Source organism: Echeneis naucrates, chromosome 20, assembly GCF_900963305.1.
Source record: "Echeneis naucrates chromosome 20, fEcheNa1.1, whole genome shotgun sequence".
NCBI classification, from domain to species: domain Eukaryota; kingdom Metazoa; phylum Chordata; class Actinopteri; order Carangiformes; family Echeneidae; genus Echeneis; species Echeneis naucrates.
This window is the reverse complement of record NC_042530.1, coordinates 5,750,338-5,775,613: the sequence shown is the minus strand read 5'-3', so window position 1 is coordinate 5,775,613 and position 25,276 is coordinate 5,750,338. Positions and strand designations below refer to the sequence as shown.

General features: G+C 40.1%; 1 protein-coding gene across 3 annotated transcripts; it reads left to right on the top strand.

Annotated features, from left to right (window-relative positions):
• The first annotated feature begins 1,471 nt into the window (after positions 1-1,471).
• Positions 1,472-23,332, top strand: dnajb6b (DnaJ heat shock protein family (Hsp40) member B6b). Of its 3 annotated transcripts, none has more exons than XM_029529295.1 (10): positions 1,472-1,608; positions 8,830-8,944; positions 9,962-10,071; positions 10,773-10,838; positions 11,165-11,269; positions 14,420-14,554; positions 14,641-14,788; positions 14,896-14,966; positions 20,485-20,643; positions 22,331-23,332. In XM_029529295.1, exons 2-10 carry the CDS (start codon positions 8,880-8,882, stop codon positions 22,438-22,440), a joined length of 969 nt encoding a protein of 322 aa, XP_029385155.1. In that variant the 5' UTR covers positions 1,472-1,608; positions 8,830-8,879; the 3' UTR covers positions 22,441-23,332. The 3 variants fall into 3 exon arrangements, with proteins under 3 accessions (XP_029385155.1, XP_029385156.1, XP_029385158.1); XM_029529296.1 differs by having other exon boundaries at positions 1,486-1,608; positions 8,833-8,944; XM_029529298.1 differs by lacking the exon at positions 1,472-1,608 and adding an exon at positions 6,172-7,616.
• Positions 23,333-25,276: the final 1,944 nt, after the last annotated feature.

The following is a 25,276-nucleotide window of genomic DNA, read 5'->3' as shown; positions in this document are numbered from 1 at the left end:
ACTACAAAGATGAAATACTGACATGCTTTGCCAGCGCTAGACAATCTTCCTCTCTTTATATACATAAGAAATATTTAGAATCAAATCAGTTTTTTAATTTCAAATACAAATTGACCAGGTTTTTAAGACACATAACATGAAGGTGAAGAGACTTTTAGGATCTGAGGCTGAGTGCTGTGGTCACTTTTCTTTGATGTCTGATGACAAATCAGTTTCTCAAAAGCACGACTGACTTATTTCAAAACCAAACCAGACAGCTCCCTTATTCCCAGGCCACGTTTCCATGGTAACAAGAGAGAGGAAAACTTAATTTGTGGTTCGCTAATGATGAATGTTGTGCAGTGAGACCAAGTCGGGTTCACTAATAATGGCTGGAGGCCCTTGGAGCTGCAGACATTTTGAGTTGTCGAGGAAAGAGAAGCACAGGTGACTTACAGCAGTAACAATGGCCCTGTTCTTTGGAAGGGTCTCACTCAGCCATGACAGTGAACACGTCACAGGGGAAGTGAGTTTGGAGGGTTTTTGGGGGGGGGGGGGGGGGGGGGGGGGTTTCTGTCCGTTTTTATCCCAGCATGAAAATGATGAGGTTAGAAGTAAAAAAAAAAACAAAAAACACCTTACTCTCTCTGACAATTTGGATTTCTACAGCTCCCCTCTCGACCTGGCTTTCCATACTCACCTGCTTCCTGCACTGCGCGACAGATGGCGCACAGAGACGCTTGTCTGCTCTCGGTACCCGCAGGTTACCCATTGCGGGTCCGTTTTTGCGTGAATTCTTCACTTTTGGAGAGGGCACTCCTCGTCCCTGTAGTTATGTGCATCGTGCATACGGAGGTGAGAGGCCAGACACCCGTCCTCTGGGTGCTGCTCTGCTCAGGGACTCTGTCTGGGTGATCCGCTGTCGGCGCTCAAAGGCACGGTGCGTTCATGGACCTCTTGTAAACTTCTCTTTGATTTTTAGCTTGGAGTCCCAGAGGAGAGAGATGTCAATGTTGATTATGATTATGTTGGATTTCAGCATAAATAATTCCCTTTAATGCGTTATTCAGGACCAGATCTACTCAAGTTACTGACGAGAAAATGTGGAAAATATTCTGGTAGGTAATGTCAAAAAACGGGATGGATGAAGTATTTAATTTGTACACTGAAACGGGAACTTTTCTGACTCAGAGCACATATAACACAAAATCAATTTTAAGCAATCTACCTTTTTGTTGATAGTAACTGAATTATCATGAAAACAAAACAGCCAAAAAATTTTGGCTACTTTGGTGACTCACAATTCATATTTCAGCTGCTTGATAAATAAATTTTAACTCCTTAAATTGAATGTTTATTTTCTCATCTTTTTGTTTTTCCTGATAAATAAAAGAAACATCAGTTTTACCCTGAACTCAATGAGTCTCACACATTGTTTTTATTTATTTATTTATTTTTTTTAAATAAATCCAAGCCTAGGATCTCCGACGGCCCATGAAGGGAGCAGCAGCACCGTGTGCTGCCTGATTTTTTTAGCGGACGCCGTCAGCAGCGGTTACCGAGCAGCTTCCGACCTGAGGCGGACACGAAGAGACGAAACAACCGGACACGCACATTTCCTCCGAACAGGTGAGCTCTCGGAGCCGAGTTGATTTAAACCCAGCTGCTGCTTTTTTTTGCGTTTTCCGACGGCTTCAGTTCGCCAGAAGTGCGTCGGCAGTGAAGTTGTCGCGGTGGATGCTGTGGTGTCGTTACCTGAACACCCCCTCCTCCTCCTCTGTTATGGCCGGTGTCATATGTGAAATATTGTTTTTATTTTTTTTGTGTCTTGTCTTGTCTGAGAGTCACACAGTCGAGGACGGAGAGCTAGCCTACCGTGAGCTGGCTCCGTTTTCATTTCGCTGTTTACCCAAATAACGAAAATGTTCGGCTACAGCTAGCAGCCGTGTTAGCTTATAGCCGATCAAATGTTGTACAGCTTGAGGTAAAATTTGAGATTATGTGTCCAGCTTCTGAATGTGTGGGCCAACATTACTGCCAATGTAGATATATGTCTCTGTCACAGGTCCAACGATCAAACGCTCAAAGGTCCGAGAACCCGAGACTGCTGGACAAATATTAAAGTTACGACATCACTATTTTTAGAGGGCTTTTCGCCAGTTATATAACCATTTAGCGATTTTATTAATATCCCCAATGCTGCATGTCAATACGGCTTCAAAATGTTAACGAGACTTTCTGGAAGTTTCTGTCAGGCTGATGTGTTTCCTCCACAAGTTGTTGCGACACCTGGGCCGTTTGATCGGCACGTTGATGGCAGATTTTCAGGAAGTGAAGAAACGGAAGCTCTCCTGAGGTTAGACCGGGCCAGCAGATTTCAGGAAGTGAAGAAACGCTTCGTCTTCCTGCACTCCTCAGGTTAGACCAGGCCAGCAGATTTCAGGAAGTGAAAAAACGCTTTGTCTTCCTGCTCTCCTCAGGTTAGACCAGGCCAGCAGATTTCAGGAAGTGTAGAAACGCTTTGTATTCCTGCTCTCCTCAGGTTAGACCAGGCCAGCAGATTTCAGGAAGTGTAGAAACACTTCGTCTTCCTGCTCTCCTCAGGTTAGACCGGGCCAGCAGATTTCAGGAAGTGTATAAACGCTTTGTATTCCTGCTCTCCTCAGGTTAGACCAGGCCAGCAGATTTCAGGAAGTAAACGCTTAGTCTCCCTGCTCTCCTGAGGTTAGACCGGGCCAGCAGATTTCAGGAAGTAAAGAAACGCTTAGTCTTCCTGCTCTCCTGAGGTTAGACCGGGCCAGAAGATTTCAGGAAGTGAAGAAACGGAAGCTTTCCTGAGGTTAGACCGGGCCAGAAGATTTCAGGAAGTGAAGAAACGGAAGCTTTCCTGAGGTTAGACCGGGCCAGCAGATTTCAGGAAGTGAAAAAACGCTTCGTCTTCCTGCTCTCCTGAGGTTAGACCAGGCCAGCAGATTTCAAGAAGTGAAGAAACGCTTCGTCTCCCTGCTCTCCTGAGGTTAGACCAGGTCAGCAGATTTCAGGAAGTAAAGAAACGCTTAGTCTTCCTGCTCTCCTGAGGTTAGACCGGGCCAGCAGATTTCAGGAAGTGTACAAACGCTTTGTATTCCTGCTCTCCTCAGGTTAGACCAGGCCAGCAGATTTCAGGAAGTGTAGAAACGCTTTGTATTCCTGCTCTCCTCAGGTTAGACCGGGCCAGCAGATTTCAGGAAGTGTAGAAACGCTTTGTATTCCTGCTCTCCTCAGGTTAGACCAGGCCAGCAGATTTCAGGAAGTAAAGAAACGCTTAGTCTTCCTGCTCTCCTGAGGTTAGACCGGGCCAGAAGATTTCAGGAAGTGAAGAAACGGAAGCTTTCCTGAGGTTAGACCGGGCCAGCAGATTTCAGGAAGTGAAAAAACGCTTCGTCTTCCTGCTCTCCTGAGGTTAGACCAGGCCAGCAGATTTCAGGAAGTGAAGAAACGCTTCGTCTTCCTGCTCTCCTCAGGTTAGACCAGGCCAGCAGATTTCAGAAGTGAAGAAACGCTTCGTCTTCCTGCTCTCCTCAGGTTAGACCGGGCCAGCTGCTGTCACTGGTTACAGAGGACTTTAAAATTAGACACTTATAAAGTCAAGCAGTGAAACAAACAAACAAATGTTTACAGCCTTGATGGCAACAAACAGTTTTAAATATAATGCGTGTGAAGAGAGAAAAGCAAAGGTTATTTTTTATTTTTATTTTTTTAACTGAAGTTGGTCCAGCAATCAATTAGTCAATTTTATTGTTGATTAAAGAAGTATATCAAAAAAATCTGAGAACAAGGGATGGTCCTTTTCGGTTTCTTTCTTTTTTCAGACAAAACAATTATTCGATGATTTATTGTAAAAATAATTTACAGATTATTTACTCCGGTGAAAAAAATTGTGTGTTGCACCTAACAATTGAAAAAAAATATCTGAATAAGAAGCAAAGGTTGGTAATAATTTTTGGCAGGACTGGTTCATTGGTTAACATTATACATCATGTAATGTAATTTATTTAAGGAGATGCATTGACTAACATTTGCTGAATGCGGTTTCCTGTCCAGCTCACTAAGTCTCATACATAAATCGGACCTTGACACTGGCAGGTTGCGCCACATCGGAGAAATGAAATGCTCACCTTTTACCTTCTGATACTCCTGTCTGCAGGAGGTCTGAGTAATATTGCACTGCCAAGAACATCTAATGAGATAAGTGCTTGATTTATTATTGAAAGCTTTTGATTGTTCTCACACGATAGTATAAATGCTGGGTACCTTGGAGATTTCATGTCCTACACAATCGATGAGAAAGCTTTATGGATTGTGGGTTTGTTTTGAAACTCTAGTAATCTCAGAATGAAATGCTTTCTTTGTCCTGTTATCTTATCAGAGGAATTATGTTACAAATTCACAATAAAACATAATGATTTGTTTATGGAGGTTGGACTTTAACACACTCCTTCATGTGTAGAGTACAGCAGGGAATCCGCAGCCTCTCGGCTTTTATGTGTGGGCTGATAAATTGCAGACATTATGTTAATACATATAATATATTTAATGGTTATACCTTGATCCAGAGATTATTATCCTCGATGTATTCCTATAAGTTATCAAATTCTTTTCAGGATCAACTGTCTCTCTTGATTTTATATATTTCATACCTTGACATTTACATTTATGATTAGTCTCCCTGACCAAGAAGAAAATGTTTTCTGCTGTTGGTAAATTACATACTCTTGGGATGATGGCCTGTAAGAAAATGTTTCCAATGAGAGAAAGTTAAATGAATTCAAAAAATTATTTCCAATGTCAAATTTGTCACTGATGTGCAAACTCCGAAGTGTGCACAGCCCTGTTAGAATGAATTATTTCAGGTAAGACACATACTTATTTTCTGGGTCTCTGCTCTGTCAGCTGGGATTAGTGTTGTGTGTTTGTAGTTGCTCAGAGCCGGTTTTGTCCAGTGCACTTGTCTTGTTATTGTCAGATGTGTAGTTTTGTTTGGATGTTCTTTGACACAGGCAGACCTGCTCCAGAGACATTTTTTAATTGCAGTCACAGTCACCTCAACAGTGTAGTCACTCTTCAGTTTGTAACAGGATGAGGCTGGCTAGGCAGATAATTATTTTTCAAAAAGAGTGAAGTCCGTAGGGGAAATTTGGGACAAGAGGTATCTTGTTTGTGATCTCCATTTGTTTTTGGGGAGCACCTTTCTGTCGGGAAACAGAAATACTGAAGTCTAATCTGAGATTTTAATTGCCAGATAAAACCTAGAGCTGCTCTTCATGTAATTAATTTGTGCGTGGACAGAACTTTTAAAAGACAGATGTATCTTTACGAGCTGAAAAGCACAACAATAGTCACAGTCAACTTGTAAGCATGCAGTTTCGTGTTTCCCCCAAGCGTCAATGTTAGGGAAATTCCAGTCACACTGTAGACCTCCAGTTATGATCTGTATCCATTACACTAGAGTCTGATACAATTTCTATTTTTAATATAAAATTCCCCTTCAATAATATTGCCTCAGTACACAAAGAATCCCCCATCAAAATGATCTGTTTAGATCTTTTATAGTATTGTGAAAACTAACATGTACAATGTCTCTTGTTAGGTCACAAAATGTAAATTTTCATAGAAACCTATTATATGAGCAGGCTTTTGGTGTTAAGCCAATACTGACTTGTCACAAATATATCAGTATTATTTCTCATTTCACCTTTTTTCATGAAGTCTGATGCATATGTATCTGTCCAAGATGGCGAACTTGAATGTGCTTGTGAAAATGGCATCAGATAACGACAAACTCAGCCTCACTCTGAACTACGGGAGCCCAACAGGAACATTGTGCCAGAAGTTAAAGAGAAAACCAAATTTCATTAAAAAAAACGTTGTCCTAAACCACAAATTCAAATTAATTGTTTTATCACCCAGCCCGGATTTTTACTATGTTAAATACCCTGATGTCTTTGTATTCCTGTTTCTTATGATTCAGTAGTGTAAGAATTTGGCTTTTAGACTCATTTATTTACTGTTGCATAATATTGCTCCTTAAAGAGAAATCTAATTTGGCACTCCACTGCAGCACAGCTGAAAACATCGACCAGATGTTGCTGTAATCACCCACTGCTCAACTTGTGCAAAAGTGTTAGCTCCCAAATCCTGGGTAGATTTGAGTCTTCGTGTAAATCTGGGTTTGGAGATTGGACCTTTGCTGATGATTTTTGGTAGCTAGTTGCAGCTCTAAAAACAGGCCCCTAAACCCATGAGCTCTACTCCTACTAGCACTCGTGCTGCTGTGATTGCTCGTAAGATTTCCAGATGACGGCCATCTTCGTTCAGACATTGATTCTGGAAGTGCTCCCTGTTGCTTGTGGGAAAAATGGTGTCCTGATATTCTTGAAGTCACTCAGGGTCAGTGGACCTGTTAAGTGTTGGGCTGGATATACTTCTTAAAACTCCAAACCATTGAAGCCCAGCTCCTGTAAAACACAGGCAAAGCAGCTCATCACTGAGGTCGTCACCTCATCACTTACTGGAAAATAAGACCATCTGCCCCGTAGAGAGGCTTCTCGTTGGCTGCCTGTTACATGAATTCACATCCATTGGGGGTGAGCTTGTGTTCATATGTCAGGGTCAGCCTCAAGATCAACCAGTAAATTTAGAGAATTGCTTTGTGAATCAGCTGTGTCCTCAACACAACTGTCTCATATCCTGTCTTCATACTGCTACTAAGTGCCTTTTGCGTTTTCAAATTTTTTCTCACTTCCCTGACCATTTATCACCAAGATGTTAGTCATAACTCATGACAGTAATTACTGTAACCAAAGCTTTAAGGGAACAGATGATTCCACAGTTAATTTACTAAAAAAAAAAAAAAAAAGTAACTTAATTTAACAGCTTTTCAATTGTTCAATTGACTTCTACCTGTAAATATAAATTTTAGACAGCTGCTTTTTATGAGCATACAGAAACAATGACTGCCACCTCTGTATCACAGAAGCACTGTGTAATTGACTGACCCACATCTTTATCTCAGTCTGGCAGTGAGCAGACCAGGAATCCATCAGATCTGGGTTAGTTGTGCTGTGTAATGCTACCTTAAGGCAAAAGTCTGTACGCACATGCATGGATGCACACACACTGCGCATAACCAGGCGTAGCTATTTCTCCAGTCGGCACTAGTGTCCATTAAATCTGAACTGGTGATGGGTGAGTGGATCAGCAATCAGTGAAGTAGGGGGATATAGGACTCTGCATTTCATAAGATGAGTCAGTATATTAGGATGGATTTTAGAAAAGCCACCAAGGAAATAGGTCTGTTTAGATTTCATTTATATGAGAATTATATGGAGGAAGAGAGGGAGGGCTTTATGGCAGCTATGCTAAAAATATTTGAAATCAATAAAATGGGGGAATTAAGAGTATTTAAAAAAAAAAAAAAAAAAAAAGAAGTGGATAATGAAGTTAGTGCCATGTCCCAACCAGGAGTTGTTCTCTGGCACTGCAGTGTGCCAGATTCCCCCAACCCCCCACATGCCCATAACACACACAAACACAATCTAACTGCAAAGGCCACAGGTTATAAATAGCAAACAAACAGGACACAGTGGACTCCCAGTGTAAGTCGTCTTTACCGGTTTGTTTATCATTTTTCGGATGATAGCAAAGATATCCCAATGATAATTATTGCTCAGTTCTCTGTTGCATTGTCATTTTCCTCGTTGTTTTACTTGGCTTTGTCTGATGTAGGATTTTTTTTTTTTTTTTTATCTGTCTAAGATAGACAAACGCCGAAAGAAAGGTATTTGATTATTTAAGGTCAATGTGTTGAAGAGCATTAAGGAGCTATTGAAAATGTGTCAATGTTGGGTGTGATTTATAAATTTGGTCTGAACAGAGAATCTGTGTGAGTTTATCTCCTAACATGCCTGCATCTGTTCAGAGCGGTACAGTTTTAATAGCTTAAAGTAAGACGAAAACAGTGTCATATTCTAACAGTAGAAATGCAAAGTTACAGTCATAACACGGAAATGCGATGTCAAACAGGTCAAGGGAGAAGCATGCGTCTCATCTCTATCTGGTAAATGTGGTTTTTGTGAGCTACACCAGCATGGTGTATGTATTGAGGAGTGGTTTCATGTCTCCAAGCCAAGTGGTTTTAGAACAACACAGGTATTAAATTTGTGGTAATATATTGAGGTTATAAATACATTAATGCTTTGGGTTGTTTATTTGTTGTATCTGCCATCAGATCAAGAGTATGCGTCATATGCTGGAATCTTTATATCATATACCAAGTTACATACACTTTTAAGGAGGAATTTTGCCCAGACAACTCTGTTAATGATAAGTTGGGGTAGGTTTTTCTCTGTGCTCTGTAGTGTTGGAAATATCTGGGGCTAAATCCAGACTGCTTGATATCTTGACACATTTTTTTCATAAGACTTGTTCTGTCTTGTTTTATAGTGTCTGCTTCATAACTTCAGCATTAGATCATTTTTAAAAAGTACTTTGCCGTCTTTATAGCTAAAATTCAAAAGCATAACATGATTCACAATTCCTTTTAGACTCAGGGTGAGGGATGATCACCCCGTTATTAGGTAATTTTGCTTGGCTTGTATTAGCTTAGCTGTCCTCCAACCCCCTGCATCTCTATTTCACGTCAGTTGATTCCATTGCTGAGTATTACCATGCTGCTTAATGCTATTGCCCTCTTCTTCCCCTTAACACATTGAGCCCTCTGGTCCCTTTCACACATGGTTACGCTCAGTCAAGTTTGCTGGGTTTTATCTCTTCAGACAAACATGTTGTAACTTAACTTTCTTTCTACAGAAGCAAGCCAAAGGACCCTCACATAAGACAGCACTGACACAGACACAGTCATGGTGGAATACTACCAGATATTAGGAGTTCAGAAAAATGCAACGCAAGAGGACATCAAAAAAGCGTAAGTGCCCCTTCATGTTTCCTCCTCCAGTTTGCCCGGTTGTTATTGTTGAATGTGTTTGTAATAGGTTAATTATATCCACCTCTGGCAGTACAAATTGACACAAGCAGAGAGAGAGAGTGAGTGAGCAGGGAGACTGCAATGCAGAAAGTTTCCACTCTTCTTCTTGTAACCTTGCTGCTGTCACATATCTTCCCCCTACGCTCACTCACCATTTAAAAGTGAGCCACTAAAGAGGCAAATTCCAGTTAATTACATTTCCGCATAGGTTTCTAATTTTTTTGATAAGACATGAGTTTCTCATGAATTGAAGTCTCTGTTTGAAAGGACAATAGTGCCTTTTTGCAACTAGGCATGTGCAGTTGAGAAGATTAAAAGTTATTTGGGGTAATGCAGAGAGTTACTAAATAAAATAATAGCATATGATAGAGGCAAGAATCATTGCTTTTTGATGATTCAATCAACCAGTCATTCACTGTGAGCAGGTACATACAACTTAGTACCACTGGCTGATAACAGCATGCACTGCCAGAGAAGGTCACAGATGATAACGGACATCAACTACAAAGACTATTCAATGTCTACTCTTAACAGACTCTATCCCTGGGTTGTGCATTCTTTTTTTACTGGTGGACTCACTGTCCCGAGTCTCATCCACAGAATCTGTGTCTGTTGCTCTTGCTGCCACCAGGCTTAGAAACAAACAGCTGATGCAGCGTAAGCTGCAGTGCAAGGCCTACATTGCACGTCAATAGAATTTATGCTGTCTTTGTTATTTCTGCTTGGATGGGGAGAAGAACAGTGGATGTGTGTGTTTGTGTTCATTGTGTAGAGGAGTGGTGGCTGTTTTTGGTGTACTCATTTTTGCCACACACACTAAAACGAATACCTGCATGTGCATATGTGTCTGATGGGGGGATGTTTCTTTTGCATACAGACTCTTTATTAAGCCCTACTCTTTGTCTTTGTCCATGCAGCATCCACTTGTATTGATAGTATTTTGTATTTATGCTCAAGTTACAGAAAATTGGCACTGAAGTGGCATCCCGACAAGAACCCAGACAACAAAGAGGAGGCAGAGAGAAAGTTCAAAGAGCTGTCAGAAGCATATGAAGTGCTCTCAGATGGTAAGATAGTCATGTTGAGCTCTGCATGTAGTAATATGACAGCTGATTCTTTTTAAATGCTCCATTTGAGAAAAAAACTCTTGACAACTTGAATATAGAAGCTGACTTTTTTCTGTTGTCATCTCTTATTAAGAAAAGATGAGACTGCACTTCCATCACGTAAATACAAAGGCAGAGTGTTTAAGAAATGTAATTAATCTGAGGATTATTGATGAAAAATTTACATCCTCAACATGCTCATCTCTAATTTCAACATAAGATTCACATCTTAGTAATTTTCTCCCAATGTCAGTTTAAAGACCAAACAAATGTTTTATTTCTTTCATTGTGTAGAAAGAAAATCAAATTGCTTATCCTTGATTTACATTTATGAACATGACTGACAGCTTATTACCTTAATTTAAGGCAGTAAGGCCTCCTTTTCTGAGCCAACGATAGAAAACATGCCTCAGGCATTTCAGAACTTCAGTTTTCAAGATGCAATATGACAGACAACAGTACTCAGGCTATATTTTTATCATGAATGAAATTTGTCAACCAGCAGGTAAACTTTCTGATGTCATATTTGTTTTTGTTTCTGGAGTGGACGAGCATGATAGCTTAAATTGGGCCGGAAGGAGAAGTGTGGCAGGTTTGAGAGCACAGCAGAAGACCATAATGTTTTATTAGTTTCTGTTTAAGTCCTCCTCTTTTCACTGCAGAAAACAAGAGGAATATTTATGACCGATACGGCAAAGAAGGCCTCTCTGGAGGAGGAGGAGGGGGAGGTAAGGAGATGCCATAATCTTTATGTTTGCCAGTGATTGCTAAGATTTCAGCACTTAGGAGACAGCAAGATATGACGAGGGTTAAAAATAAATTGTGCTTTTAAGTCTTTAGGTGTTCAGTTTTTTGTAGTGTCAGGTTTATATGTTGTTCTTAAAGTAATATAGGCAAAGTCTAACATTTTTATTTATTTAATTAAATTTTTTTTTTACAGTGGTGTTTTTTTCTGACCTGCAATGATAGCAGTGTGATAACAGTAATCCTGCCTTTAATCCAAATTTAATTGAGCTCCATTGTTTTGTTTTGTTTTTTGTTTTTTTTTTTACAGGAGGCCATTATAATCACTTTGGTGGTGGTGGCTTCACATTCCGTAATCCTGAAGACGTTTTCAGGGAATTCTTTGGAGGGAGAGACCCATTTGCAGAATTGTTTGGTAAGTCCATTTCATTTCTGGTGAGGCGGTGTTGCCTTATCTGGTTTTCCCAGAGCAAGAAGAGAGGGATTGAATAATGTTATAAGGGTGGGGTGGATGTGATGGTTATAATTAACTTGATAATTTTATCTGGTAAAAAAAAAATATACATGAATGGCCAGGAAATGACCAAGAGAGACAGAAAGAGCAATACATTCTGCAGGAATCAGTTTCATGTATGTAATACACTGATATTTTAATTTTCCAGTTAGCTTGCCTGTTAGCTGGAAGCAAGCTGTTCCTGCTGTGTAGAAATATGGAAGATTGAGCATTAGTACTGAGGAAACCTTCTGCAAAGTCTGGTGCTAATCCCCTGCAGTGCTCTAATGTGCATTTGCACTGCTCACCTCAGGAAGTCAACTGTCACTAAATGTCACATGTTGGAGGCACTGAGTATCTCTGCTGGATGTCAGCCTAAACTTCTTTAAGAATTCTGCATCAATTAGCCAGGAGGCGTCCTTTACATATATTCAATTAAATTTTTTTGTGGGGGGTGCATTTATTTTAATTAGTAAGTGGCAGAGAGGCTGACAGGAAAGAGGGAGTGATAATGGGAATGCCCTGCAGCAGGTCCAGGGTTGGTATCGAACCCCTTTGAGTTTGTTTCCTTAAGGAGTGTTTACTTTCACTCCCTACAGAACCTCTGGTAGTTGCAACTTGTCAACTTGTTATCCACAATACTTTACACAAAGAAATTGTCTAAGCTGAAATGTTCTCTTTCTTTCTCTTTCTCTCTGCATTTTCATACACACACAATCATAGCAGCTTTTCTGTTGAGATATAACTCTTAATTAGCTTTGTGAGCCACTCACACTATTGGTTTCTCATTAGGTGTTATGGGATCATCTTGTTGTGCGGCACAGCAAATTGTCAATAGTTGTATTATACTGTAGTAACAGGACTTTTAGCGTCTGTCCTGGGTTGGCTGGGTTCACCACAAGGCTGATTAGAAGGCATGTGCAGTTCACCCCATGTAGCTCTAAATATGGAGTTCAGACGCAGGCAGAGGATGAATTTGAGCATCTACATCACTCAACTGGAATGCTTTCAAAAATAGCTTCCGTATTAAAACAAAAGCAGATGTAATAATGTCGTGTGAGTGTGTGCGCTGTCTGAGGGCACACGTAAAACACGATAAAATACGAGCTCACAAGCATGGCTGACAAAAATCAACTTTCAACAATACTCCGAGGAATTAGAGATGCTTACAAATATGAACTTGTGGACATGTCTCTTCTATCAGATTGTTTCTATAAAGTGCACTTTGACACTGACATGTATTACTGCATTTATTTACATTAATGAATTGAAGTGGAGGAGCACAGCTGTTGCTGTTTACTCTTTTCAGTAAACATAGACCGTTTAAAAAAAGCCTGAACCATAAAGCTGTCTGCACTGTCGCACAGAAAAGTAAAGTTCAGTTCAAGTTTTGACTGGAGGATAACCTTTATCATGATTGATTGGTGGGCAACAGGACTTTGTTCATCTTAACAAATTTATTTCAGTTGGATATTTAGTTTGTTTCCTTAAAGTGTGTTTAGTTTTCTTGTCATTTCTCTTAAGATGGCAGACGGACAGAAACGGGGGGGGGGGGGGGGGGTCAGATATGTTGCTACATTTCCAGCCTGCCTCCAGTCCTGACTGTCCAGAAGCAGCTGGTCCTGTGGATCAGTCACTCACCCACCTAGAGCATCCAGCAAACTGGGGGTGGGGGTTTTTGAATACAGATTCACAGGATGACTAGAGCATAGTTGTCTGCCAAGAACAGCACACACTCATTCTAAAATGAAGACGTGTAGAAGCAGACAAGAAGCAGATATCAGCAGACTCCCTTTTGCACACTTTTTGTAGATGTACTGCAGAAATGTGACATATCTGAATGTCTCCCTGAGCCAGATGTACATGTACATTCTGAAAACGCAGTGACAGTGTCATTTTAATGAATCCCATGGTTTTACGCCCTGCGCGATGCTACACAGGTGTGCCACATTCTTTGCTGATTTAATGTTTCTCTTAAAGCTTGACAGGCTTTTCTAGTTCTATAAGACACCAAGAATGCCTTTCTTCAGAGCATGTGTCTCGTGTCTTTGTGTACACTGAGCATGTCCACAAGCTTGGAAGCAGAATTCAGATGTTTAAACAGCATTTCTCAGTGCTGTCATTTCTCTCTTTCCCTCTCTGATGTCTGCTGTCTCACTGACAGCTTTGTAAGAGCTCAGCTGTCTCCTCCAATGTGCTCTTATAGGTAAATGCACAGTAACGCAGTTACGGCAGTGGTTAGGGGATACTTTTATTTTCAGCTTTCTGTTAGACAGAACAAGCACAGCTTTCTTGTCACTGCCTTCATACAGTCAAGGTTGAATGAAGAGTCTTCTTTCAGCAAATGGTGCCAGTGATCCAGTCTTATCCTGCTGGGGTGACCCAGATTGGCAGTGCACAATTAGTAGCAGGTCCACAGGGCTTTAGGATGAGAATTAGTGGTGGGCACGTTGACGGTTTAGGGTCAAGATTCTTCCTGAAATTACAAACTGAGGCTCTCACGTCCACCACAGCTTGTTTATGTCAGGCCCTGTAATCTGGATGTGTGTGTCTTTCAGCTCATTGTTTTGTTTTCTGGCCCCCATCCTTACTTTGGTTTTGATTCATTGTCAACATTATCATGCACCACGTTTTGCTACTGCAAGAGAGTTATTTTCAGCAAACGGCTCTAAAATCTAGTCAATGTACGCTACCTGCTATGCAGCAGATGGAGCTAGCAGCTAGCTGGGCAACACAGTGACGCATGCTGCAACCAAAGATAAAACAGATATTTCCCAGAGGAGTTGGCTGAGGCTAAAAATGGCTTAAAGGAAGCTCAAATGAAAGAAGATTGGAATCAAAGCATCAACTGATCAGAGACATGATTACTAATGTAGTTTGTGTGTAAATAGGCTGTTTCCTGACAGGTCCACCACTGCAACTCAGAAGTGATAATGTCTTAGTCTTGTGTTTTCAGGCACATTTTGCTGTAGCCAAGTTGCTAGTTATTTGGGTGTTTTTTTTTTTTTTTTTTTTTTCTCCTACATGGGTTTAAAATGTTTTGAATATTCCACAAATCTAATCCCTTCACAGCTGACGACCCTTTTGATGATTTCTACGGTGGTCGCAATCGCCAAAGGGGTACAAGCAGAAGCAGAATGGGTGGCTCACTCTTTGGGTTTGGGAGCTTCCCAGCATTTGGCTCTGGTTTCTCAGGGTTTGATTCAGGTATGTGTATCCCTACAAATATCACTGCGCTCATTAAAAAGTTTTTGCTTTTGGAATTTGTATAAAACTGTTCTGCTTTTATACAGGTTTTAGCTCATTTGGTGACATGGGTATAGGAGGTATCACCTCTTTCTCCTCTTCATCTTTTGGCGGCGGTGGAGGAGGAATGGGCAATTTCAGATCTGTGTCAACCTCCACCAAATTCATCAATGGCAGAAAAATAACTACAAAACGGTACCTAGATTTCTAACTCATTAACCTTTTTACAAGCCGTTTGTGTGATCATATCGCCTTGATCTCAAAGTTTTTAATTTTTTTGCATTTCCTCATTTTTGTTACAGGATTGTAGAGAATGGCCAAGAGCGAGTGGAAGTAGAGGAGGATGGTCAGTTAAAATCTCTAACAGTTAATGGTAAGGAGCAGCTCCTAAGACTGGATAACAAGTAATTATCTCTCCACAAGATTTTGTCAGCTTAGAGTTTTCACACCTGGAAAAAAAATCACCCAGTGACAAATTTTGTAACGGGTGGTCGGTCTCTCTTCTCTCTGTCCTCCTGCTTCTCATTCCCAAAGACCATTTTTTCCCATTTTAACTTAGCTGAAAAGGAGGATAGAGAGATGTTCACAGTATTTGTATATTTGTATTTATTCCATTATTATTGGGTGGGGGACATCTTGCTGGGGTTTTGTTTACTGCAATAGTTCAATTGGCAGTAACTATTATTACTTCCATAAGCACAAAGCGGGGTATGTACGTGTGTATATACACACAACATACATGCGCACACACACACACACTTTTTTTCCTTTTGAGGTGGATATTGTCTGTCATGTTGTAGCAGGAAAACCAGATGCTGTATCCTTGCATGTCATTTTTGCTCCCTTTGTTTGACCAATTTAACAATTGAACAACAAAAGCTTAACCACCGGCCCTAATGTCTTTAACTTGAACTTCACCTTGCTAACCTGTTGGCTATTACCATGTTCATGCGTATGTAATATCATTGAGTTAGATTATTGATAAATTAATTCATAAGAATGTGCATACTTCTTACTTTAACATTTGTTTGTGTATTTGAAAATACCAGTTTGTTTGTTTTTTGCATGATTGCTGATTCCAGAAGGCTGCTTTGTAGTTTCACTGTAACCGTCAGCAAACCGTGAACCGCATAACACCTTACACTGTTACTGGACAGACAAAGGACTTTTCATTCTTTGTACAAATAGAAGGAGAACCACAATAAAGACTTCAGATTTGGTCAATAAAGTTGAGTTTGATGTTATGGAAATGCTGCTGCAGTCACGTGGTGTCTGTGTGGTGTTTCCTTTTGCTTGAGTGACTTCTTACCGTCCCACCCTTCCAGGAAGTATGAGGTGTGTGCTTGTGCCTGATCACATAAAACTGCTTCACACAATTGCAAAAAAGAAAAGCACAGTGGCTGCTCCTTTTGTACACCCACACATCATCCAACTTACTGTGTGCATTTTTTTTTTTTTAACACACTAATACCTCAGTTTTAATGTAGATGATTCACATTAGGGTTTGGTCAATCCATTGCACGAGTAATGTACTGTGTCTTCCCACACTAAAACAGTCCTATTCATGATGTAACTATGAGATAAAGTTGAAAGAATCACTCTTTTCAGCAGATATGTCTTGATCTTCAAACCCACGTGTTTTATTTATTTATTTATTTTTCTTTGTTGTGGAAGGTATTCTTTCCTTTTTACAGCATTAGAATAAAACACCAACCTCAAGGATTCATTTGCTTTTTGCTCCTTCAGCTTTTCTGATTTCCTCCCTTGCCCCTCCCTTGAGGATAATTTTTTGTCCTTGTATATGTGCTGAGAGTAGGTAGGAGTATTTGTATGAACAAGAAGCCACACACTAAAATTTGGAAAATCCAAAACGCTTAAAATTGCTTAAGTGGGATTTTCTTCACTTTATCTCAGACATATGACACGGCAGACTCTCATACTCAAAGCTCACTTGGTGCAAATGATTGCATTTGGCCCAAAGGCCACTGTGTGTGTGTGTGTGTGTGTGTGTGTGTGTGTGTTTCTTGAGGAATGTGCTCGAGGCTACTTTATTTACACAAGACCCACTGCATATTTTTGTGAGAGGCAAGTCAAGAGTGGAGAACAGAAGGAAGAAAGGGCAGGGTGAGGCTTTTCCTTTTCAAATGATAAGGAACAAAACTTCTCATGAAGGTGCCAATTAGGTGTGATAAGCCATGTCATCAAGTATGTTTGTTTTGTCCTTCATTTTTTTTATTTATTTTTTTTCCTCACCATTGTCAATTGAATTGGTGGTAAAGCTCACACAGTCCTGTTGCTAGGTGACACTGCAGCCCTGCACCAGTCTCTGTTCCCATATCCTCCACACTCTGCCTGCTCTCTCTCCGTCAGTACATGTTGGTGCTTAAATGAGCTCAGCATATTAAGGATTGATGTGTACAAGTGTGGATTATTACACTAACCAGAAATGAACGTTATGCAGCAAATAGGATCCTCATCTGATACATGCTCTTTGTTTTTATCTGAACGTATCTCACCATAAGCTTTGAATCAGGAGTCAAAAGATCACAATGAAACAGCTACTGAAGCATGAGTAGTCATTAATAGTGCAATAGCTCCCTCTCCTGGATCATCTTATAACATCCTTCTTGGGCATTTTTTAATTATTATTTTTATTTTATTTTATTTTTTTGGAGGGAGATGAGGCTGAATTTGTAATGATGTGATTTCTCTCTCATTATTCCTTTGTGTCTCACATTGGCCTATAAGTACATGAAGGTCGCTCCATTTGCTTCCACAGATGAAGTTGTTCCTTTAAGCTGCACTGGGCTAAACTAAACTGACTTTTGATGATAGCCCCTTTATTTGTCTACCTCAGGCTGATGCTTCATCTCAGTAGGTAGGTTGAGGTTAACGTTGTCATCCTTTTTCTTATTGTGAAAGCAGATTGAGAAAGGGACAATGTAGTGACCAGTATAAAACAACAGGGATGACCAACGCGACAAAATCCTGTTTCAATGAAATGTGGCAACCTGAATTTTTTTTTTAAGAAAGACTTTGGATTGTGATCCTCATCACAGTCACCGTGGCATCTCCAGACTGTGCTGCTTTCCTGTACTATACTATACAGCAGGTAGTAGCAGCACACCAAGCTGCAGCAGAGTCCTTTGCTTCACTTTATCCTGCCTTCTTTCTTCCCCTTCAAATTTCACTACACAGTATGTAATCTGTGTTCGAACACACTTTACTTTCACACTTTTTGTCTTGTTTGTGCATCCTGAAGATGAAGCTGTTTCTCGTTGTCACTCCTCATAGAAGGGCGTGTATGGGAGGTACTGACAGGCCAGATTCACTCAGATTTTAGAAGTTCATTCATTCTGAGGTTGCCATGAAATCACATTTCTGTCTTTTACCCTTCTTTGGCCACAAGATGTCACTGTTTGTATACAAATCACAGTCTTTAGCACAGTCACAGAACCAGAAGTTAAACCCATATAAATGAACAAATTATCAATGCCTTAAATGAGAAAAGTTGAATTTTCTAAAAAAAAAATTGTAAAGAATTCAATATGTATGTTTAAGTGTCACTGGACTTTGATTTGACACCATTGTCACATAAAATTGGGCCTGTGGTTCTTCAAAGGCTCATTGAATGGCCTCGTAGAGATATTTGATAGAAAATCCTGCGGCCGTCTTTTCCACCATGAAACGCAATAGTGTGATTTCCTGTTCCCAAGTTTTGCTACCTTATGAAATCCAGCTTCCTGTTGGCAGAGAGCAGTATCCGGTTTTAATCCCCTCCCTTGTCTGGTTGACAGCATGAAGCTTCAGCTCAGCTGAGAGCCATTGGACACTTTATGAGTGATGGCCAAGATAAGCTGCCAGTTTCTTTGGCCATGTCGGAACAAGGACACTGACTTTATCTCTCTGTGTGCATCAGCACAAGAGCAGACGCCTTGAACCCGAGGAGGGTGTAGAGTTGAAAAGGACTTGGTCCAGAGTTGTAGTTGTCGTGTAGAGTTAACAGTGATTTATTTTAGGCCTCCTCAATCATTTGCTCAAGATCCCGCCTTGCAGTAAAGCTGCAGCCTTTTTTTTTTTTTTTCCTGTCACTGATTTCGTGTCTGTGTGTGTTTAGGGTGTTAGCCCTGGTGTTTGTGCTTTTGTACACATTCTTGTATTTCAGTCTAGACAGTGTGCAACAAACAGCTTTCACAGACACACACAGCATTGTTTGGCCTGGAGACAAATGACAGGCACTCTCAAGACAAGAGCTGCAAATGAAAGCATCCAGGAACTCAACTGTGTTCACTCTGCTTTTCAGTCCTTGATCCAGAAAATGAAAGGCCGCCTTTATGAGCATTAAAAGATCTCATTATCATCACTGCTCTTTGATATTGTTTTTGCTGAAATTAATTAACTGATGATGGATTATGCAACTTGATGGGATTCTTATCACCCAGGTAACCGGCTCATTGTTTGTTCTCTGAAGTAAAGGAACAAAGTAGACAACCTTGAGGTCACAACGCATTGACTTAATCCAGCTGGTTAACTTCACCTGATTGGATCACCAGACCCATGCACCTTGAGATTAGTTGTTTGTTTGTTTGTTTGTTCTTTTGTTTGGGGCCAAAAGCTGGATTGAAAACGAGTAGTGGCAGCCACGAGAGTAAAGCCACCAATTGTCCTGTTTCTGTTGGTCCACTGGGAGCTGGTCTCTCTGTCTGCAGGGTCACCTCTCTCTCTTTAAAAGCTTGGTGTGATTTAAAAAGCTCATTTGAAATAAAGAAATGCAGGCCTGGACTTAAAATAACATAAATCACCTAAAAGTTTAAGAATTGTCAGCAAGAAAATAAACCATGTTCTGCGAAAATTACTCAGGCAATTTTGACCTTAACAAATGTGACAAAGAAATTGGACTTAGGTCAAAATGGACAACCTGCAGTGTTAAGACGCCTATTCAAAGGGAATTGAAATCCAGTGATATCTTTGTCTTGGTTACAGCCTGAGCACATGCAGCCGCCTTCCATTTTCTCAGAAGCCTTTCACCCCGAAAAGAAAACTAAAGAAAATATTTCATGGTTAGTGTTTTAGTGTAGCCACGATTTACATTAATGATTAAAATGTGTTTATGTTTACATGACACTTGCTGTTACACACCAATATGTCAAACAAAGCTGCCACCTCTGATGTGTTTAAGGCCAGGCTATTACACACTGTGCAGGGGATTTTGAAATGCTGGTGCAGATCCTCCTCTAAATGGGACCAGGTTCAGCACGGCGAGCATCTGGCCTCCTTTCTTCTCCTCTCTGCTGCCTTAATTACACAACACAATGGCGATGAGATCTGCCTGTAATCTCGCAGCATAATAAGTCCCCCCCCACCCCCCCACCCATACTCTGCCTGCCACTAATTCAATATAAATGTAAATTACCTAGAGAAAAGAATAACCAAATCTCATTTTATTTACATGACTAATCACAATAAAGTCAGGCAGATGAAATATGAATGAAATATATGGTTGGTGTTTGATAGGAAGGAGGGGTCTGTATTGCCTTAGGGACTCTTTGAACTTCTTGTTTTATACCATCTTTGTTGTTTCATGTTGGTTACATCAATATACCTTTTTGCTCTTGTGCTCAACTTGATGTAATAGATGTGTGTATCTCTTTTTTTCCCTGTCTGATTGTATTCACACTGCCAAGGGCATCACAAGGTAATATGTTTCCCTTTCAGCTAACTTTCTCTGTGCCACACATCTCATGTCAGAAGGCTGAAATTCAAGCTACATAGCAAAAAAAAAAAAATAAAGATTTAATGTTGCTTCTAATGCCTCAGGCAATCTATCCAGACAGCAGGAAGACAGGGTTTAGTAGGGATTCATTCCTGTTCTGCTCTGCTCACACCCCCAGATGTCCCAGCTGAAGACCCCTTAGAGGAAGAGTTTCGTCGCCGCAGACAGAACGCACTTCCTGGCCTCGGCTTAAACCAGCGCTACCTGAGAAGCTCTGCCCAGAACCACTTGGAGGAAGAGGAGGAGCACGGCGTACAGAGCCTGGGACTAATGAGAGGTCTGTCCAATCGCCACCGTGAAGGCTGATTAATTACCAGCTCAAAGAGTTCTCCTTTAAGGAGTAGAGTCTTAATAAGCGCAGCTAATTGTCTGCTTTTGTGTCTGATGGCCACATAAAGGGTGATGACGAAGAGTGGCGTGTTTGACTGGCAGACATAAACACACAGGACAGAGGTGGCCATTAGGCAGCTCTGTTCTACATTGCAGTAATGACCAGAGGTCAAAGGTCACCCTCTGTTTTCCGTCGCAGGGTCAGAAAGTCACGCACAAAAGCTGTGCCAGTATATGTAAGACAGTCACTGAATGCTTTATAATACCAGCTTCGTTAATGAAGGAGGCAACCTTTAACTTCACTGTGCATAGTTCCTGCTGGGATGCAAACAAAGGGCCTAATTCTCTCTCTGAGATAATGACATAAAGTGCTCAAATAGGGCTCCTCAGAGAGTATGTTTTTTTTAAGTACTGCTGCTGGCTGAAAGTAAGCATTTTAAATATGAAGAAAATTAGCAACACTTTCTAACAAGGCACTCTCTCTGCTGTGCTTACAAGCTGTAGCTCAAATTAATAAGTTTTTGTTTGCCAAGTTTTTGGTGTTTTTCCATTTCAACCCCTTTTTTCATCTCTTAAATTCAGTAAGACTAGCTCTGGAGTGGGCTGCTTGATCACTGGCCTCTATAAAATCAGCTTCATTTTTTTAAAAACATAGATGTGAGGCAAATTTTTCGGGGAAATACTTAATAATCAGGGCAATTTGAACATTATTAAAAGTACAGTAAGACAAGTGAGGCACAGTCTTAACAACAGACTTTTTATAAAGTTTATTCTTATTTTAATATCTCAAAGTTTAAAACAGAACATTGATGTCAAACTTGGAGAAATTTGAATTGTACATTTAGATCACAAAACCAAAGAAAAAACCTGTTAACAAAGCATATTTTATTTTGAGTTTGTGTTTGGCGGTTCAATACACAGCACATATTCAGCTAATCGGTGAAATTTGATCAATCTTTGAAACTGACAGCAACTACTGTAGAGGCTCTCAGCAGTCTGAAAACACAAAAACAGATTAGGTGCATGAAAACACAATCATTTGGCTTGAAAAAAAAAAAACAAAAAAACAAAAACAAAACCATTTGAATCCTGACAGTTGTGTCCTGCTGGTACTAATAAGCTAATAAGATATTTAAAATGACAGTTACGAACCTTTGCACATTTGCTGTCATAGATAAACACAGTCTGACTTGGATCAACAGGAGAAATCTAATGTTTTGTCAAATATACTTCACTGTGTGAATAAGGAGTGAGCACTCACGCCTGGTTAGCTTGGCTCGTTGCTGTTGTTCGTTTAAGAGTGTAGCTCTGGGCTATTTTGCACTCTTTGGCTGTTTTAATGTTACTAATGAGAACGAACATGTAAAGACAAGCTTTGGAGGTTGTTGCTTGGTTGGTTTTCGTGGTCCACTTTTTGAGCTTGGTTAAGCTAAGCAATTCGCTAAAGCTTCAAATTTATTGGATTATCATGAACGACGTGTCAATACTCACATCTAACAGTCAGTAAACAATGATTCTTGATTTAGACAGCTTAGTTAATTAACCTTTATTAAGTCATTAGGAACTTTGGGATTCATAACATTAACCCTAACCCTAACCCTTACTAATCACTATAATTGTCTTTTATTTTGTAGGACACACAGATACCAAGAGGAAGAAACTGTGGCTAAAAGAGGCGGAGTCCAAAAAGAAAAGAGCTCCTCGGGTCCTCCCACGGTTCGGTGGGCTTGGTGCATTTTTTTAAACACTCAGGCAAACACACATACACACCTACTCATTTGTTGGCAGAAGTGCCATCAATCATACGTGGCATTAGTTCATCTTTGCTATGTATCAGAAGCCCGACATCCCCCACTGTGCTGCGCTCTATCTCCCCTTGTCTATCCGCTGCAGTGCAGAGTGTAACTCCTGCATACAAAGCCCGCAGAGACCTTCAGAGTTCAGTGTTGTCCAAGGTTCATTTTCAGTTTCTAAGCTTTTGCTATTGCTGTATTTATTGTGGGTGGGCCCTGTGGATGTCAGTGAGCATTCAGAACCTTAATTAATCTCTAATTATTGATTTGACTTTTCCACTTTTTACAGCATGCTTTGGGAACGTGTTCTTGTGTTTGAAATGGAAGGAAAATTTCAGAAGCAATTACTGGCTGATACTGTATAGCATGTGAGAATAAGTGAAGGTCAGGGTTATTGGGCTATTGAGTGAATCCTTTTTAATAGAGAGATAGAGACAAGGAGGAGAGTGTTGGTGGGGAATGAAAAAATAAAAGATTTAAGCTAGTTTTCCCACGGAGGGAGATGAACATATTCTGCTCACTCCTGCATCATATATGAAAAATGAGTATCAATAATCTGGCACTGACATTGTCCACTTTTCACTACTTCTCCCAAAGGGTGAAAAATATGATATAAATCCTCCCAAAGTCATTATTTTATTTTTTTTTTGTAAGATTCTTTGTACAGAATGGATTCAGTAACGCATTAACCTTCCATAAGTGTTTCATAAAAGATTCTCTGAACAAAATGAAAGTTTCCCTTGTTTGATTTGTCCTTGACAGTTTTTCTTGTGATAACTTTAAGTAGAAATGTGGAAATGTCTGACAAATGCTCATTTCTTATGGACGCCTAACAATAAATTCTTAAAGGAAAAGCATATCTTCACGGGTACCTACTTTGTAACGTATCGTAATGTATTGCATCATAGTGGAACACAAGATAACGCAGTGCGTCACAATCCAGTGCAGTCAATTCATCAATTAATAACATTGCTATTAATTGGGGTCGCAAAACGATGAGCTGAAAAGCACTCAAACTGTCTGAAGCATTTTGGGGAACTGCTGTAGATTTGTCACTTTAAGTGGACTCTTTCATAAGTCTTCATATGAAAATGGTGCTTAGACTGGCTTTTATTTGAGTGTTCCCTAACCATCGCATCAATGCAAAAAACCCACAAGTGTATCAATGCTAATTCTTCCTCGTTACGTTACCAAGTTACCTGAGCTGCTGTGTCTCCTTTCTACCAGCTGCTCATCGCAGTAATTGAACAGAAGCATGGACAAAACAAACTGGATTTCCCTGCCACATGGGCAGAGCTGTGGAAAGAGCAGTACTCTGATTATTTTGAATCGGCCTGCAGTGTTTTGTATTATTCATGTAGCAGAACGCCTGCACATGACCCAGCAACTCATTTGGCCCTTGTTCCCATGCAGCCAGTAGTCTCTGAGGGTTTAATTAAACAGTGTCAAGGCAGTGGCCCATCTCTCTCCACTGCCTTGCTTTTTATAGGGCTCATCCTCTCAAAGTCATTACACAACTGTTTCTGACTGGATTTAAAAAAAAAACCCCAAAAAACCCTGAATTGTTCCTATTGACTTCCACTCCGAGGACATCTACCTCCCGAAGAGCAAAGAGTTCAAACTCTCTGCCTGCCGCTGTCTGCCTCCTTTTAAAAGAAAAATCACCCACTTCCACCCGAATGAAGCGCCTATCGACACCCATCACCACATGGAGAGAAATGATGTTCAGTCTAACTATCTGCAGTCAGTAAAAGAAACACAATGCGGTTTGACTGGGATGGATGGATGAATGGGTGAATGGATCATTTTATTTAAGTACCAATCTACTTTGTGCAATTTAGCAACTCATGAGGAATGAGGATGCACCTTTGTAATTTCTAGTTATTGTTTGCAAAAAAAGTGCCACTTATTGTTAAGATATTCTCGGGAGGGGGTTGCAAAGTTTATCTTCATCAAACCTAAAGTAAATATTCAAAATACTAAGGAAGTCCTCTCTTTTCATATGCATCATAACTCTCCAAACCAATAACTTTCATATTCCCCCTTAATTCAATTCCATGTCAGATGGATAGATGCACACAGTGGATGTAAATGTGCAAAACTAACACATTGAACAATTTCTAAAATAGGATCTGCAGCATCAGATAACCACATTTTATATATACATAATTAAAATTCTACAAAATAAACATGCACAAATGCAATAAACAAATCAGTGTTCCAAAACGTGGTTAAAGGAGTCAAATATTTCTTATCTTTCAAGCAAACACACAAATATAAACAATAATAACATTTTACCAAATGGGGACTGCAGACTATTTTGAGGCAACTGTTTGATTGTAACAGAAAATTTTCCATCCGTAGTGCCATAAATTGTGTCATACGTTGTGTTCCTGTCATGGAAAAGCCATAGAAGTGGCTGTTATTTGCCCAAATCAGTGCGTATTGTCTCTTTATTAGTGTTATGATGAAAAAGCGTTGCAGCCTTTCAAATAGGAGGTCATGGCCACAGCAATAGTGGCCCTGTTGAAATTAATAAAAGAAACTCCTAATTGGATTAAATCAACATGAAACAGGAGATGTGCCTGAACAGTTGTTTTCTATTCTACAAGTAGCAATACCTAATTGGTTTGGTGTTGAAATTACTCATAAATCCTCATGTGTCAAACAAGCTTTGAACACTCGTCACTGCAGTCAATTTGTTTCTCATCCGCTCGTCAAAGGGCTTTTGTCGTGCTCAAGGACTTAAGAGTTTCAGAGAATTTAAAAAAGACAAATAAACCAGGG

Bases quoted from the DNA above. Each gene is read 5' to 3' on its own strand.
- dnajb6b (XM_029529295.1), top strand. From the start codon at position 8,880: ATGGTGGAATACTACCAGATATTAGGAGTTCAGAAAAATGCAACGCAA. The intron at 8,945-9,961 runs GTAAGTGCCCCT...TTTATGCTCAAG, and splicing joins CAAGAGGACATCAAAAAAGC to TTACAGAAAATTGGCACTGA. The intron at 10,839-11,164 runs GTAAGGAGATGC...TTTTTTTTACAG, and splicing joins TGGAGGAGGAGGAGGGGGAG to GAGGCCATTATAATCACTTT.